General features: G+C 36.7%; 2 protein-coding genes across 4 annotated transcripts; one reads left to right on the forward strand and one right to left on the reverse strand.

Annotated features, from left to right (window-relative positions):
- The first annotated feature begins 716 nt into the window (after window positions 1-716).
- Window positions 717-13,979, forward strand: LOC110714712. 3 transcript variants are annotated; one of them, XM_021893241.1, is made up of 14 exons: window positions 717-866; window positions 1,585-2,465; window positions 2,561-2,595; window positions 2,693-2,771; window positions 2,919-2,997; window positions 4,853-4,921; window positions 5,305-5,474; window positions 6,897-6,953; window positions 7,494-7,659; window positions 8,459-8,678; window positions 9,013-9,123; window positions 10,096-10,221; window positions 10,449-10,500; window positions 13,455-13,979. In XM_021893241.1, the coding sequence occupies exons 2-14, from the start codon at window positions 1,704-1,706 to the stop codon at window positions 13,605-13,607; spliced, it is 2,079 nt and encodes a 692-aa protein (XP_021748933.1). In that variant the 5' UTR covers window positions 717-866; window positions 1,585-1,703; the 3' UTR covers window positions 13,608-13,979. The 3 variants fall into 3 exon arrangements, with proteins under 3 accessions (XP_021748933.1, XP_021748934.1, XP_021748936.1); XM_021893242.1 differs by having other exon boundaries at window positions 5,314-5,474; XM_021893244.1 differs by having other exon boundaries at window positions 5,356-5,474.
- A 118-nt stretch (window positions 13,980-14,097) lies between these two features.
- On the reverse strand, window positions 14,098-16,249 carry LOC110714713 (probable aspartic protease At2g35615). The gene has a single exon (XM_021893245.1). The coding sequence runs from the start codon at window positions 16,194-16,196 to the stop codon at window positions 14,838-14,840; it is 1,359 nt and encodes a 452-aa protein (XP_021748937.1). The 5' UTR covers window positions 16,197-16,249; the 3' UTR covers window positions 14,098-14,837.
- Between the last annotated feature and the right edge of the window lie 69 nt (window positions 16,250-16,318).

The raw sequence follows: 16,318 nt of genomic DNA on the forward strand, positions 1-16,318 counted from the left end.
AGTATATTAAAAATTCCACTGTAAGTATAATGATACATTAAAAATACCACTGTAGTAATAAAAAAATCTCAAAATTAAGTGAATTTACCAATTAACCCTCCTATATGCATCCTAAACATATAGGAGCTATGCGCCTAGTTGCACTTGCTTCATCATTCTGACCACACACTATATGTCTCCTCTGGCATCTCTTTCACTACAGCTAATGAAAAAGTTTCTAGAAAGAGCTTATATGTTTCACATCTTACCACCAACAATACGACCACTTTGCCTAAAATCTTAAGTATATATGACGTCATGATAAGCCCCACTAATTGTCATCCCTCTTATATTTCCCTCAATTTCTTTGGTTGTATCCCTGTTTGGTAATTAGCTGGTAGCTGCTTGATATAGATGGTTGTAATAGCTGATTTAACTAGATGATTATATTAGATGGTTTGACTAGCTGATTGTAAATAGCTGATTGTTTAAAAGTGTTCGGTAAATAGTTGTTAGTTGTTTTAGTGTATTTATGGAGTAATAGCCAAAAAAAAACTTGTTTAATAAGCTAATTTTGTTAGTAACCTATTTCTTAAACACTTAAATTAGCTTTTTTAAATGGTCAAAATCTCTAAATAGGACACAATAAGCTAAAAGCTTTCCATCTTCTCAAAAAAAGCTAAAAGCTTTCCTAAAAGCTCTTTACCAAACAAGTTATTTTTTTTTTTATTATTATTATTATTTTTATTTATTTATTTATTTATTTTTATTTTTTTTTTAAGGTGAAATGGCACTTTGATAAAACAGCTTCTCCATTGAAACGCACTCATTGTTCTCCATTGAAGCGCCTTCTGATACTTGTATCCACCATTGAAGCAGCTTCTGAGGTAACTTGTTGTTTCCATTTGTAATCATTATGTCAATTTCACAATCTATAGTTTATCGTTAATCTAATTTAATTTAATTTGAATTGTCAGTGTAGTAAGTTTAGGGTTCCAAAATTTGAACTATTTGTTTTAATTACTAACATTATTTGAATGATCATAACCAGAGATTATGTTGCTAGAAATTTGATAATTGAATCAAATATGCCTTTCCTCCCTAAAATTATTTATGTGATAATTATTTGAATCAAATTTGGTTGCTAATGTGTTACAGAACCCTTTAATGTTAGAATTGAACTATGAAATTAGACCTCTTCGGCTGCCCTGGCTCAGGGACGGGCCTTATTACTATTTGTTGGTGCTTAATAGCTGAAAATGGTGTTGTTTCGCAATTTCGGTTATGCTTGGATTGAGGAAATTCAAGGAGTTAATAATTTGTATAATAGTTGGAGAGGATAATAAATCTTGCTATCAAATAGGATTAATCGGTTCCGCCTTACATTCATTCTCTTCTCTCCTTTGCTATAATAGGCTAGAATTTACTCCTTCCATTTGAAAGTCGAAATTAAGATGTCCAGAAAAAGTTGTCATTTATCCTATTTAGTAATGGTCTGTGAGAAGTTGGTGTGAACCTAGAAACATATTGTTGTTTGCTCAAAGTTATATATCACGAGGTTGCATATGGATTCTTACACAGAATGTGTGGTGTTCGTGCATGCAGGTGACTTGTAGCTTTAGCTTGGTGATAATATATCGTTTTGACATTTGGAATTACATTTAATCGATCACCCAACCTGATTCTCATGGTTAGTAAGTTTAAGAGTTGAAAATATACGCTAAATGGATAACTTTCGCGGAAATCCTCCCCCACCTGGTGTGCAATCCGCACCAAATTTTATTTCTCCAACTTCATATGTACCACCATCACAGCATTTTGGCAATTTTCCAAGGCCTCATGACCAATTCTTTCAACATCATGCGAACCATTCATTTCCTGTACCTCCATATGCAGCTCAACCTCCATATGGCCAAGCCTTTCCGCCACATGTTGGTCCACCACCTCAATTTAGTGTCGCTCCGTTTGCTCAGTTTCCTGCCCAAATGCCTAATAACTATCAGTATGGTAATGGATTACCCCATCCGATGCCAGCCTATCAACCTCCGCAACAATCAATCCCCAATAACTTCAATGGAGCACCACACAGCATGATTCAGCCACCTCAACCTGGAACAGGAACTGGTTTTGATGCTGGTGCTAGTGGTGAAACATTGCCTGTAAATGTCGGAAGTTCAGATAATGTCGCACAGGGAGCTCCCGCCAATGACCATAAAGAGAAGGTGCAGGATGATATAACCGATTGTGTTCAATCAGGAGCAGTCATGTCTGATCCATCTAATGTCCATCCAAGTGGCTTATCGAATTCTGCAGTTGAAGCTTTGCAAGGAACTCCCTTAGTGGATGATGGGCAGAAACATGTAGATACAGATAGATTTGCTTCTGGAGAAGACAAAGGACTGTATCACCAAGCTGCTTTGCACTATCCTCAACAACCCAATGATGAGATTGAGACTGCTGCTCAGGCTGCTGTGTTACGTGAGCAAGTATGCTTGTCGGAGATCTGGTTTTTTGTCTACTTTTAAGCTAATTTAGTGCTAATAGGAATGTGATTGATTTTTCTTTTTCCTTAATTGATCAGGAAATTGCTACTCAAAGAATCATTGAAAGCCAGAGGTTTGCCTATATTCTTTTCAGTTCTTCTGTAGAATAAACAATGGAAGAGTGTACAGCTAAAAGATGGCTCTCACATAATTTAGCTTTGTTACTTCAGACAGGCCAGAGGAACTAGCACACTTCCTGAAGATAAGAAAGACTTTTTATCTGGACAGTGTGATCCAAATGCTATTAAGGTATTTAAATATGTTTACTATATGGATCACCATAAGCCTTGGCTCGCCAGGGCTGCTTCCTGTTGATATTCAATTGTGAATTTTTATTCTTTTAGTTATTGAGCCTTCTATATGTATGTTAATTGTTTATCCGTTGGATATATACAGGAACATTTACTGAAGTTTACTGCAGATCATCGAGCTGAAATGGCTGAAAAGCGAGGAAAGCCCTCAGCTTCTGGGAAAGGTTTATATACGACTTCTACTTATTGTTAAAACTTCCCATCTACTTTACAACCTTGAACTGTAAAAGAATAAGACAACAAGCTTTATAAGTGACGTGGTTGTATACACTAATCAGTATTAGATTACCTGTGTTTCCAATGATACCATTACAGTTCAATTCCATTTTCTTTATAAATGACGTGGCTGTATACGTTCACCAGTGTTAGATGATTTTATATGCAGTTAATGTAGCTGTGTTTCTAATGATACCATTACAGTTCAATTCCATTTTCTGTATTCCTCTCATTTAATAGTTGCACTTCATTTGTTTTACTCAACATTTTCAAATCATCATGCACATAAACTTTATTTATGACATGGTTGTAAACATTAATCAGTCTTAGATGATCTTTATATGTAAATTGATGTAGCTGTGTTTCCAATGATGTCATTGAAGCTCAATTCCACTTTCTTTATTCCTATAGTTGTACTTAAGGCTGAAGGGAATTACTACTTCAACTCATGACCCATGCTGTGATCATATTTTTGCCCTTTTTGCTACAATAAATCACAGCCATTACAAGTCTGCAAAGGTTCATATGTAAGCAACCTTACACTAATTCAGTCTGTATTAGGGTTTTATAGAGGGAAATGAGGATCACCTTCCAATCCAATTGAGGATGGAGAGAGAATTTAGGTATCTTAATAGCATCTTTAGAGCAAGGGACACTTGGTTGAAAGTAATCTGCTTTTAGATTAATTTTTGAATGCCGTGATTTAAACTTTAAGATGATATTATGTATGTCTCTTTTAAACAATCCCTCTAATGTGATCTACTATTATGTGGTAGGATTCGTACGTCTAGACCTCCCTAGACATTATTTGACAAGATTTATACTAGGTGTTCTTGCACTTCTTATAATCTATACTTAATTTGTATTGGTTGATTTAATGAGAAAAAAAAAATAGATACATAAAAATAAAATAAAATTAAAAATAAAAAATCATGTTTTCTTGCTTGAATATTGTATCCATCTCAAGTAAAATGAGTTATGGCTGTTAGGAACCTCTTAAATGTTATATTTTCACTCGCCTATTCTGTGATCTCACTTTCAGAAGTTTGAAACACAAACCAAAGTCAGAATCTTGGTTTTAAAAAGCGCGCCTCACTCCCAGGCTCTGGGAAATGGGCTTTAGCTAGGTGAGGCTCAGTCACGTACAGAAGGCGTGCGCCTCGTGCGCCTCAAAGTGCCTTTGATAAGGCGTGCCTTTGCGCCTCAAGGAAAATAACTAAGATTTAAGTTATATATTGAAGAATGATGGACATTTTTTCAAATTCAGACTACCTTAGCTTTAAATATATCATTACTTAATTTATTATGAATCTTTTCGATTGGTATTAAGTACTATCAAAGTAAAACATAATTTGAAATAAATATATAAATACATGCGCCTTGCATACAAAAGGCCGCGCCTTGCATACAAAAGGCCGCGCCTTCGCCTTGCGCCTCATGCCTAGGCTGCAAGGACCATTTGCGCCTTGGTGCCCCTTGCGCTTTTTAAAACTAAGGTTAGAATGAGAAAAGGTTAGAAATGGTCAATTGTATTATACACAAGACGTGATAGAATTTATTTGTGGCCAAAATTTCTGTTGACTTTAGGCATATACTTTTGTAAATTAGTAATTTGGCAGTTGTGTACATATTGCTTCTCACTGGGTGGTGGTGGTGGTGGTGATGGTGATGGTGATGTTTTCATAGATTTTGGCATCTCTGAACATATTTTGTTATGTTATAATGAGTTAGTTATACATTAATAATCCTTTATTTACCTTTTTATTTCACTCTTTCTTAATTTGCTGCTGTTATGGTTGCCAGATAATCTGGAGATTGGTAATGGTTATGGTGTGCCAGGTGGGGGTGCTTATTCGAATGCTTTACTGCCAAGTAAGACTAGTCTCAAATTTTTGTTTTTTTTTTTTTTTTTTTTTTTTTTTTTTGGCAATTAAGCGATTTTATTGATTGAAAAATCACCACTTATACACCCAAGTCCCAAAAGGGAGCAAACAAAAGGCTAACAAAAGCCTAAACAGCCCTAGGAGAAGCCACCTATACAAGCTTCTCTAAAAATCCCTATCAAAACCTTTTATGTACTTAGAACTAAGACTTAACAATCTAGTCCTAATAGCAAACTTTATATTATTTACAATAACATGTATACAAGGAATCTTTAGATCCCAAAGAGCTGTATACAAGGAATTTTTGTTATTTCTATGTATTTAGTCTAGTAAAGTTATTCATATCATTGATGATCTGCTCTTAATGATTAGAAACATCAGGTTTTGGTGGTGAAGTAAGCAATAAAAATGCTGATTTAGCAGGAGAATCACAACAGAGGCATGGGGCAAAAGAGTTACCGGAGTACCTTAAGCAGAAGCTGAGAGCAAGAGGAATTTTGAAAAATGAGTGTGCTAAAGATGATTTTGCTGCAAATGATTCTGTATGTTTCTTGCTGGTAGTTACTAGCTGAGTAGAGTTCAAAGTTGGTTAAAGCTTAGACCTAGATAGGATAATTGGATTCATTTGTCCTGTAAAAAGTAAATATTAAGGTGTTGTTCCCTTTACCTCAAGCAGAGGTTGAGAGTAGCATAACCTGATTTGCCTCCACCCCCTGCAAACTGCGAATGGGAAAAAGGCAAATGATACTGTCATATAGTAATTTTTGGCTCAGTTCAACAAATTAAATATTTCCTTCTTTTTTTTAGATGCATCATTTATAAAAACACGGACTCCTAAGAAGTTTTTGGAGTGAGAGAGATAGAGAGAAGAAAAAGGAGGACCTATGTGGTGTGTGTTTGTGTGTGTGTGTGTGTGTGAGAGAGAGAGAGAGAGAGAGAGAGAGACTTTATTAACTAAGGCCCCGATTGGTTTGATGTAAAACATTTTCAAGGAAAAGCACAATGCAAATTAGCTTTCCATTGTTGTTGGTTGCATACAAGAAAAGTTCTAGAAAAATCAGAAATAGGATTGGGAATGTGAGGATGGATGAGAGGGAAATAAAAATGAAGTAAGGAGGAGGGAGGGAAAATGTAGCTTCCCTTGTTTTGTAAAGGAAAATGTTTTCCATCATTGGGAAAATTGTTTTCCACCCCTTCACAAACCAAACAAAGGAAAATGGGAAAATCATTTTCCATGAAAACATTTTACATCAAACCAAATGGGGCCTAAAGGAAAGTGATGCATCTAATTTGAAACTTCCCTATTTAGAAAGTGATGCATATAAAAAGAAACGGAGGAAGTAGCAAGTTGCAAACCTGTACCGAATCTCATACTAGGTTGCTGGAAATTGTTCTGTATGTTCAACATTTGCAGACAGTCACACAATAGTTAATTGCTGACTCTTGAAGTAGTATAATAGGATTCGATTTTCCCGCTAGAATAGTATATACTAAAAATTGTTATATTCTGTATGTGTTTAGTGTACCTCAATCAGAGGTTGTAAGCAAGAAGAAATGAGTGATAAGCCTGCCAAAGAAGATTTTAGCTGCAAATGATTAGTAATAGTATGATCAACACTTGTAAATAGTTACCAAGCCAATTATATGGTCAATGCCAACCTTAAAATAGGATATTAGGTTTCCTCTTCTTTAAAAGCATTAATACAAATGAAATGTAGATGGACTTCTCTTCTTTACACTTTTACCTAAAGAAATATTTGAGAGCAAGAAGAATTTTGAAAGAACCCTTAATTTAGCATGATAAGATGATGCAATATATGGTCTGGAAGTAATATGTGTTTTTTTTTTTTTTTTTTTTTTTTGAAAAAAAAATTGTGTGATTTAAATGTTATATTTGCATTCATCCCATTGAAGCCAGTCAGGCCACTAACAAAGTTACTTTCTCCATTTACCCTGAATTCCAGAAGCTAGAAGCACAATCAACTCAATCGTCTGGTGATATCAGCCTGCTTCCTGGATGGGTGAGTTGTGATTGCTTCTTCTGTTGCAGTTCTTTTCAGTCTCTAAAGAAGAAAACATGAGTAGTTCACATCACATTTCATTTTACGCAATAATTGTTCCACATTTAATATACTCCCTCTGTGCCCAAAATTTTTGGTTCATTTTTTGTTTTAAGGTGTTTTGGAAAGTTTGAGTCACTCTTACTTTATTTCATTTTTGGCACTCTTTTTACTACCTTACTCCTCTTACCCCACACTGTTTAAACCTTTCTGCCCACTCTCTCTCTTACTTTATCCACCTCTTTCTTTTACCTACCCACTTTCTTCTCCATCTCTCTTGCTTGATCTGCCTTTTACTTACACCCACTTTTTTCGAAATTTCCTAGAAACAAGAAGCTACAATAAGGTGAGTCGAACTTTTGGTAATGGAAGGATTATGTATGTTTTCTGATTTCGTGTTGTTTATGGGCCTTCTAAATTTGGAGCTATGTGTATCACTGTTTTGTATTAAAATAAGCTCTGTTTAAAAACTTATATGGTGTAGTAAACATCTATGTATAGATTGAAGCCAAGGACCCTGAAAGTGGTGCTTCATTTTATTACAACCAAAGTACTGGAAAGAGTCAATGGGAAAGGCCAGTGGAAACAAAAACGACTACTCAAAGCCCTTCAACTTCAACCACAACTTTGTCAGAAGACTGGGAAGAAGCACTTGACGAAACATCTGGTATACTATGCAACTTTTTACCAAATGCAGGCTCTGTATGGAAGAGATATATGTATTTTAGGATATTATTTTCTAGTTTAGGGTTAGCATGTTTCTCATACAAGTTAACAAGTGTGGCTAACTGAATAATCTACCAACTAAATGCCATGTCTCTTACTCTCTTTGTGTACCAAACAATTTACACAGTGCCCATCCTACTTTTGAGTCTTCATTTCACCTTGTGTAACCTTGTTGGATACTCAACATTCAGACATGAGTATGACACTTGGACACTTTTTTTACCAAAATATACATGAGATGGCCTTCTCAACCCTTGGACACATAACTCTGTCTGACACCTTTAGTCAAGTTTGAACAGCATTGCTTATCCTAATGTTATTGATGTGAGATGCCTGTATTTCTCTTAGTCAAACAAGTTGTTGATTCACTACAGTTTGATTGACTGATTTGTTGTAGTGTAATGTCTGGGAACGTGTCCCTTTTAAGTTGATGATAAGATTTACTCATGAATCGTAATTCAATAACAATGCAATATTAATGCTCTCTAAAAAGTCTGAAATGATCCAAAGATTAGAATTCATAATAATGGCTTAACTGGTATCTTATTCTTTTTCTAACTCCCTCCCTTCGGTTGCTGAAAGCATTTAAATATTCCATGTCTAGTTGTCTACTGCTACTTCTAATTCCCTTGGATTATAGGATAGTGAATCTACTCTTGTGAAGCATAACTTTGAAGCTCAATGTTAACCTTTGACTTTTGTTGGGGTCGGTGATTAGATATATTGTACTATATGTGCAGGTCAAAAGTACTACTATAATAAGAAAACCCAAGTTTCGCAATGGGAACATCCTCAAATGGTGCAGCAAGCTGCCACAGTGCACGTGTCAGGTGGTACTTCAAGCAGGCTTAATGAAAGTATTTGGATGGAGCAGTCTTCCATGCCAGAGAAATGCTTGAATTGTGGTGGTTGGGGGGTAGGACTTGTACAGGCCTGGGGTTACTGTAACCACTGCACAAGGTATGTTGGTCTTCCTTATGAGCAATGCTCCTTGTTTAGATTGATAGTGTTGTATATTTAGCATGCGGGTGCCTTTTCCTGCCTTCCTGGTAAACAAGTATGACATGATGTTCACAAAGTAAACTACCTTTCCAAATTTGTTATCCTTAAGATATTTGCTTTTGTTATTAACAATGAGGTCACAGGGTGACGTTGATGTAAGGCATCAGATAAACTACCATGTTCCATGGTTATATGACCTGACTTCATTGTGCATGAGAGGTTATTGTGCCTCTTTTTTGTTGAACCTACAACATTTAATTCTAACATCATAGTTTGTATTGCTTGAACCCAGGACTCTCAACCTTCCTCAATGCAAAAACTTAGGGCACAGTGGATTTAGGCAGCAGAGTATGAACAACATGGATGGCAGACAAGATTTAGACAAAAGTGCTTCCAATCAAAGGTTTGGAACGTCTTTTCAATATATTAAATGATCTCTATGAATTTGTGTAATTGGTGGCAGTTATTCTTATGCTTTGTTTTTTGTTTGATTTGCTTTTATATATTTATATAACCTAGACTAGCAAGGCAGTTTACTTGCTTAGAGCTTGCAAATAGAATGTTCTTGCTTTCAAAGACCAGTAAGGGGCAGGGAGAAACAAGAACAATTGGATTTAAAGTTAAAGGTTCACTTTTATTTTCCCAACAAAGAAGATACTCAAGCTTCTTGAAGTATGTACTTGAAAATCAGCCTCAAGTGACGGTGAAGTCTATCTTCTAGGACAATTCATTACATCGAGAAGTAGAAGTACTATTAAGGAATAAAATTGCTTTTTTCATCTCCCATTATTGTTATGCTACTACATCGACTCCCAGTTAACTTCTATTACTGTGAAGATTCTGAGGAATGTAAATGATGGAGGAGCAGAAGTATCAATGATTTATATTTTTTCCAAACCCTTAATATTTATGCTAATGCCTTGACTCCATTAAACTTCTATCACTCTGAAGAATTTAAATGTTTTCAGTAAGCAGTTTTTCACAAGTGACAATGTGTCCTATAAGATTTTACTAGGTCAATTCTTGTGATACCTCTACAAAGAAATTGGATTAAGGCTGCAAAGTTTTGATGCCATTTTCCAGGGGCCCACCTTAATTGGAATCTCATTCGCATGCTTCTCTTCATATAAAATAAATATGATACCTGTAGAACATATGGTGTGAAAATTTTAGCAGCTGAACTAGAATTGCTGCTTAGTGTTTTTTTTTTTTTTTTTTTTTTGGGGGGGGGGGGGGGGTGGGTGTTGGTGGTGTCTTTTCCTTAGCACTTATTAATTTTTCTGTTTAGGTAAGGATGGTCTGATTCAAACTTTACCTGGAAGGATTTGGGAGGGAAACTTTTATTATTTGAGTAATCTTTGCATCTTTGTTACAGATCTGGTTCACGACCTCCAATCAATAAAGGAGGCGGAAGATACAGTAAAAAAAGGACCTACACTGAGGATGATGAGTTGGATCCTATGGACCCAAGCTCTTATTCTGATGCTCCACGTGGTGGCTGGTATTTACTACTTTTACTTAGATGATTTTTTCCCTTTTCCTTTCTGTGGCTGTGAGGATAACAATGAAGAAGAAACAGGCATTTGGCCATCTTTAATCTAATTTCAACGGACTATGCATATGATTTGGCATGCTTGTGCGTAAGTTAGGGGAATGTGGTACCATGTTCTCATTTTGTATTAAAATAAATAAATAAAAGTGGAGTAATTGTCCTTTGCATGTTTACAGGGTTGTAGGCCTCAAGGGGGTACAGCCACGGGCAGCAGATACTACAGCGACGGTATGGCCACTTTACCTTTTTTTTTTTTAATGGTGTAAATTTGTACTCAATCATGTTTACCTTTCTCCTTTAGTTGTCTGCTGAAATATAATGTGCCTATTGTTTATCAAATATGGAGTTTCAAGTAGTCAGAAAGCACCCTTGAAAGTTAACATTGCTTTTGGGCCTTTTGTTATAACTTGAAATGCACTATCTACTTTGCTGAGTTCACTTACTTTCTAGCCTTTGTCAAGTTGTCTCTAATTGATTCATACTTCAGATTTGTTTACTAAACTAGAAAGCATGTAATCTTTTGTACCTTTAATTGTGGACTATCACATTTCTCAAAGAAATTAATCTGTTTAAGCTTTTATAAATTGGGATGAGAACTGAGGAATGAGGATTTTGTTAAAAGAGTTGATAGTGGAAAATCTTTTATTCTATTCCCTTGTAACTAGTGTATTGTGTACTACTTCGTATAATAAAGGGTGAAGCTGTCTTGAGCTGGACAAATATGTAGGAGGGCATAACTACATACCATTCTACTAAGTTTTAACTGTTCTGTTGTTTCAAAAACAAAAACAAAAAAATGAATATTTTATGAGTGAATTTAATAGAACGCGCCTCACGCGCCTAGTTTTCAACTCCTCCAGAAAACCAACAGAGCCCCTGTTTTCAAAAACCGCTCGTCACTTTCAACAAGACCCCGACGGATCGCCGGCGATCGGAGAGGTTGGGCTTGCCCCTCAATCGCCGGTGAACCCCTCCCCCTCCCTTATTCAAGCCCTCCAAGTACGACAAAGGATCATCGGAGGCTGTAATTTGAGCCAACGCTCCTAGCCATCGGAATACGTGGTGCTCCGGTTAATACGTGGTGCTCCGGCTGCGGTCTGCGGGGAACACTGCCAGCGGTGAATACGTGGTGCCTAGTTCCTTGCGGTAGCCACCTGAGTTCTAGTTTTCAAAGCAACCGGTCCGTATTTATTATGATTTCCTTGTTTTTATCGTTTTCTTCTTAGGTTCTTTATCTCAGTAAGTTAACTATGGATTGCAAGCCTCTAATGGATGCTCTTATGGTCATGCATTTGAATGATGATTATGATGATACTATTGTTAATTTCGCTCTTAATAATTGTTCCCGTAATATCTATTTTCAAGCTAAACGATTGAAGGATGAGGGTAATGTATGTTTTAAGAATGGTGAGGTTGTTGCTGCCGGTGCAAAGTACGATAGAGGCCTAAAATTCCTTTGCTTTGGTTTACCAAGTAATGTGGATGATAGTGTCATGCTCTTGAATTTAGCAATTGTCTTGGAATTGTATCTTGTAGCTTGTGCCCTCAAGGTCTATGACTATAATCAAACTAAGGAGCTTTGCTCCTTAGTATTAAAGTTTGATGGTAGCAATGTTAAAGCTCTTTATAGAAGGGCCTTAGCAGAGATCAAACTTTACCAATTGGAGGAGCCGTATGAAGATCTTGGCAAGGCAACCAAGATAGAGCCAAATAATAAGGATATCCTCCGCGAGTTGGACAGGTTGACGGGACTATGTGGTCAATCTAGGAAACTCAATGGTAAGAGGGGTGCTGAGAATTTTGTCCTCACTCACTGTACTCACACGAAAAAGGGAAAGGTCATTGAACCCCGTGTTAGCTTTGTGTGCAAACAGTCATCTCATAGTGAGGATCAAAGCAGTATTACTAGTTGCCTTCCCACCGCAAATCAGGCTAGTAATATGGAAGTAGAAAACATTATTCCACCACAACTCTTATGCCCCCTTGGAAGATAAGGAAGAAATTTTTTCCCACCCTACAATGAATAAGGAGCAAGACACTTAAATGATAAGGATCGTGAGACCATTCACTACTTCTCCAATAGAAGGAAAAGAAACCAATCCCTTAAACTATCCACCCTATCTTACTCACAACTCAAACAAGGGAAAACTTTGAATTTCTTGAACAAATCTTTTGATTCATGGATGACCGTACAAATGAAGGAGAAGACTACTTGAGAGAGGCATCTTGAAAACCACAAGCCTACTGACTCACAAGGTCCTTATGCTTTGTGGATGCCATCTAGTTTGGCGCGTCTGGGTGAGAGGAGAAACAACAAAAAATATCAAAAGGAAAAGGTCATGCCTCCCCCTGACTTAAGAGTGGTCAACTATGATATTAGGCCAGGAAATACCAGTCCTACTCGGAACGTGGACTTGAGATCTGAGGATGGGAGTGATGTGCCAGCGGAAGATTTAACCCCCACTAACCTTGTGGAAGTGGAATCCGTAGGCTCAAATGAAGATGACCCCATGGCTCTTGAACCCAATGTAGTACAAGTTATCCCCACACTCACACACACTACTTTCGAGTTCTCCGCCACAAAAAGGAAGTATGGAAGGTCTCATAAGTCAAGAATGAAGAATAGGAAAGGTAATTTATTTTTCAGGTATTGGCATTACAGGTCCAAGAAACGCAAAGGAGCACACTTTGAGCATCCAAAGACTATGATCGATGAAGAAGTTTTGGAACCCTCACATTTGCATTGTTTAGCATGTTTCGAAAATTGTACCCCCATCCCTCGTTTATTTCCCTGTTTTAATTCTGTAAAGAGAGTTAAACTCTCTCCCAGTCCCTATTTGTACGCAGTTGGTAGTCCCGAGTCTGTTGGGAGTTAGTCTCCTTTTTCTCCGCTGTCAAAAAAAAAAAAAAAAAAAAAAAAAAAAAAAAAAAAAAAAAATTCACTGTTCTGTATACCAGGATAGTCATTGCATTAAAGGCTACATTACTAAGGATACACCCAACGAAATATTCTGTATCCAACACCTCCCTTTTTCTCATCTCCCTGGATTGTTTTGAAGTGGTATAAGATCAAAAAGACGGGGAAAAATAGGTGGATGGATTGGGACAATGAACTTCTGTTATTGCATTTTTCCAAAGATTTCATGTCCATTATATAAATCATTGGTGTTGTATTTTTCCAGGGCCCTCTTTTCCAGCAGCGTCCATACCCTTCTCCAGGAGCAGTGTTGCGTAAAAATGCTGAAGTTGCTTCAATAAAGAAGAAACCGGGATCTAATTACACACCGATATCTAAGAGAGGCGATGGAAGTGACGGACTGGGTGATGCTGACTAAATCTCAAGAGTGTTCTTGGCAATTCTGTGGTGGTAAATGGTTTTTCCCCTGCAGGGTTGTGTCCAAAAATTAGTGTCCAAAATCTGAAGTGCCTAGTCACTGCATTTGTAACTTTATTTTGTGCTTTTTGAGTTCAAATGCATTAGTATCAATGTCATATATCTGTGCTATATAGCTAGATACTTAGGTTAAAATTAATCTCATTCAACATAAGGATCAAAAAAACTTTTTCATTTGCAAGAGAAGGCGATATGCAATCCTCTTAGTGTAATATTTTTGACTTGTAGACTTCTTTCATAGTGTAAGATTATTTTTATTCATGGAAACATTACTTGAGTCAATTTTAATTCTATCTTATTTTTTGGAATCACAGTTTTCATGTTCTAATTCGCGCGTGTCATCTTTACGTTCTTTGGGGTACAAAAGGGTTTGTGTGTTTCACTAACTATAAATCAAGTTGGTCAGAATGAGGGGGGGGGGGGGTGGGATCAATTCGAAAAAGCAAACCAGTACAAATTTACATTGATTTGTAACTTGATTTCACAATTTCATTATTGAAGTTTAGTTAGTTGTATTTTTGGTATATATGTTACCTTATGTAAGATGAATTGCATGTAGTTCTTGTCGATTGTGCACAAAGCTGAGATTCTCCTTCCTATGCAACTCTTAATATGAGGGTCTTAATAGAGAATTGTACAATAACGAATTTGGTTTTTTTTTTTTTTTTTTTCGAATGAACCGGTGAATATTAATACAAACATAATCCGTATGACATGATAAGTAGTATAAAACATACAATTACTAGAAATCTACTCACAAGAAGTTCATGAAGTTTCTCTTATAAATATGACACAATTTTTAACATTGTGGACAGTCTTTGCCTTATTAAATTAGGCCTCCTATCCGCAAAGCTTCAAGCCAATGCCTCAATTTTTTTTAAAAAAAAAAGTTTCTAAAATCTGGTTCACCTGTCTATATTGTTACTTAACTGAATTTTTAGGTATAATGGTGAGATTATATATGTGAAATTGCTAATAACAAACATGAAGAACCATAATGCATGATCCACTTTGAAGCAAGGTCTAAAATCCAACTGCAATTTAAAGCCTGCACTCTTAAAAGCGAGGTTTCGAGGCAAAACTTCAATTCATCCTTGGTAAAGAGTTTGTAGCTCAGCAAGCATATACCAATGGAACATGAATTCAGTTATAGAGTAATTCGCCTCAACCACTAAGATATATGTTTTTCAAGTACCTCACACTCGATTTTTTGAAACGAAACTAGCATTTCGCCTAGGTGATATCCAACACTGTAATATTGCTGAAATAAGCTCCCTAAAATTGAAGTTCCTCCTACAGGACTAGGTAACACTGCCAAGCAAAACATACCATCTTCCACCTGCAAGAACAAACTGTCAACGTCCAAGAGCACATTCACCTCTCTTTCGAAATGAAAAATCAGCCCACGAAAATTTCTTATGTCGTTTATTTTTCCATTATAACATCGTTCATAAGGAGGATCAGGCCACACTACCATGACTAATCCAAGTTCTTTCTCTAATTCCCCAACCAGCTCGTAGTATGCATATGGTGCTAGGAATGTCAATGTAGTCTCAGCGTCGATGATCACTCCACCACCTAAAGGACTTGGCTGAAAAACCTCTGGTGGAATCAATAGCTTCCTTTTGCCTATACTTAGACTCTCGAGCACTAGATTGTACTTCCCATCAATCACCTTTAAAGTGGTTGTTTGCCCTTCTAGGAAGAAGCCGTTTCCTAATACTAAAAGGCGGTATGCTTCAGGATCACTATTGTTACCTAAGCAATAGGTGAACTTAGGCTCGGTTATTGAACTTATTTGCTTTATTAAGGATAAGTTATGATATCCAAGACCAAGAATTCCATTGTTTTGATTCGTCGTGCTTTCTTGGTCATACTCACAGCCGTAGATGACATTTAGGGAAAAGGCGTCACCATTTGAAGTCTCGAATGCAAAGACATCACTTCCAAGAAGACTATTGGAGCGATAACTAAATGTACACGAGTTAGAAGAATCACAAGCATTATTTGGTACAAGAGCACAATTTGAAGAAGTACAAGTGATGTTATGATAAGTTGTGGAGATTATTTGATTGGTATCGCAGCTAATGCAAGGCTGCAGGCACTGAGTTAAAACTAGTGCGCTTGCAGTGTCCATAGAAGCAAACATCTGAGACGGAGGGGTTCCAACCGAGAGCTTAACAAAGTACTCACCATCATCTGCTTGCACCTTTCCTTGGAAATCACCTCCATCAACAACTCTATCAATCAAGAAAGAAAGGCGGGCTTTTGACCTCACAAAGGAAGATCTAACGCGATCATAAGGGCTCTCTTGGGGATTGTATAGAGGCGAGAGGGAGGAGTCACGGTGAATGAGGCTTAAGTGAATGCTTCCTTGTGATGGTTGAGATGAAGTCAGTGCAAAAACAGAAGATACAATGACAAGTATTGTCTTTGTTGTTAGGTGAGTTTGTTTGTACATTGTTGTCAAAAGATTTTGATGTGAATTGTTAAGAAAACCATAGATGTCAGCTGTCTTATATACTTGCATATTCAAGCTAAGTACATGAAAATTTCGTTGTCTACCAGAATGAACAAATTGGATTACTTTGTTCTTTACAGATTTAAGGTTAAAATGATTAGTGTTAGGACTACTGTAGGAGAAAAGTAGAT

This window comes from Chenopodium quinoa, unplaced genomic scaffold (assembly GCF_001683475.1).
Source record: "Chenopodium quinoa cultivar QQ74 unplaced genomic scaffold, ASM168347v1, whole genome shotgun sequence".
Taxonomy (NCBI): Eukaryota; Viridiplantae; Streptophyta; class Magnoliopsida; order Caryophyllales; family Amaranthaceae; genus Chenopodium; species Chenopodium quinoa.

Coding starts and splice junctions, on each gene's coding strand:
- LOC110714712 (XM_021893241.1), top strand. CDS start 1,704: ATGGATAACTTTCGCGGAAATCCTCCCCCACCTGGTGTGCAATCCGCA. Junction 10,222..10,448: donor GATGCTCCACGTGGTGGCTG/GTATTTACTACT, acceptor GCATGTTTACAG/GGTTGTAGGCCTCAAGGGGG. Junction 10,501..13,454: donor CAGCAGATACTACAGCGACG/GTATGGCCACTT, acceptor GTATTTTTCCAG/GGCCCTCTTTTCCAGCAGCG.
- LOC110714713 (XM_021893245.1), bottom strand. CDS start 16,196: ATGCAAGTATATAAGACAGCTGACATCTATGGTTTTCTTAACAATTCA.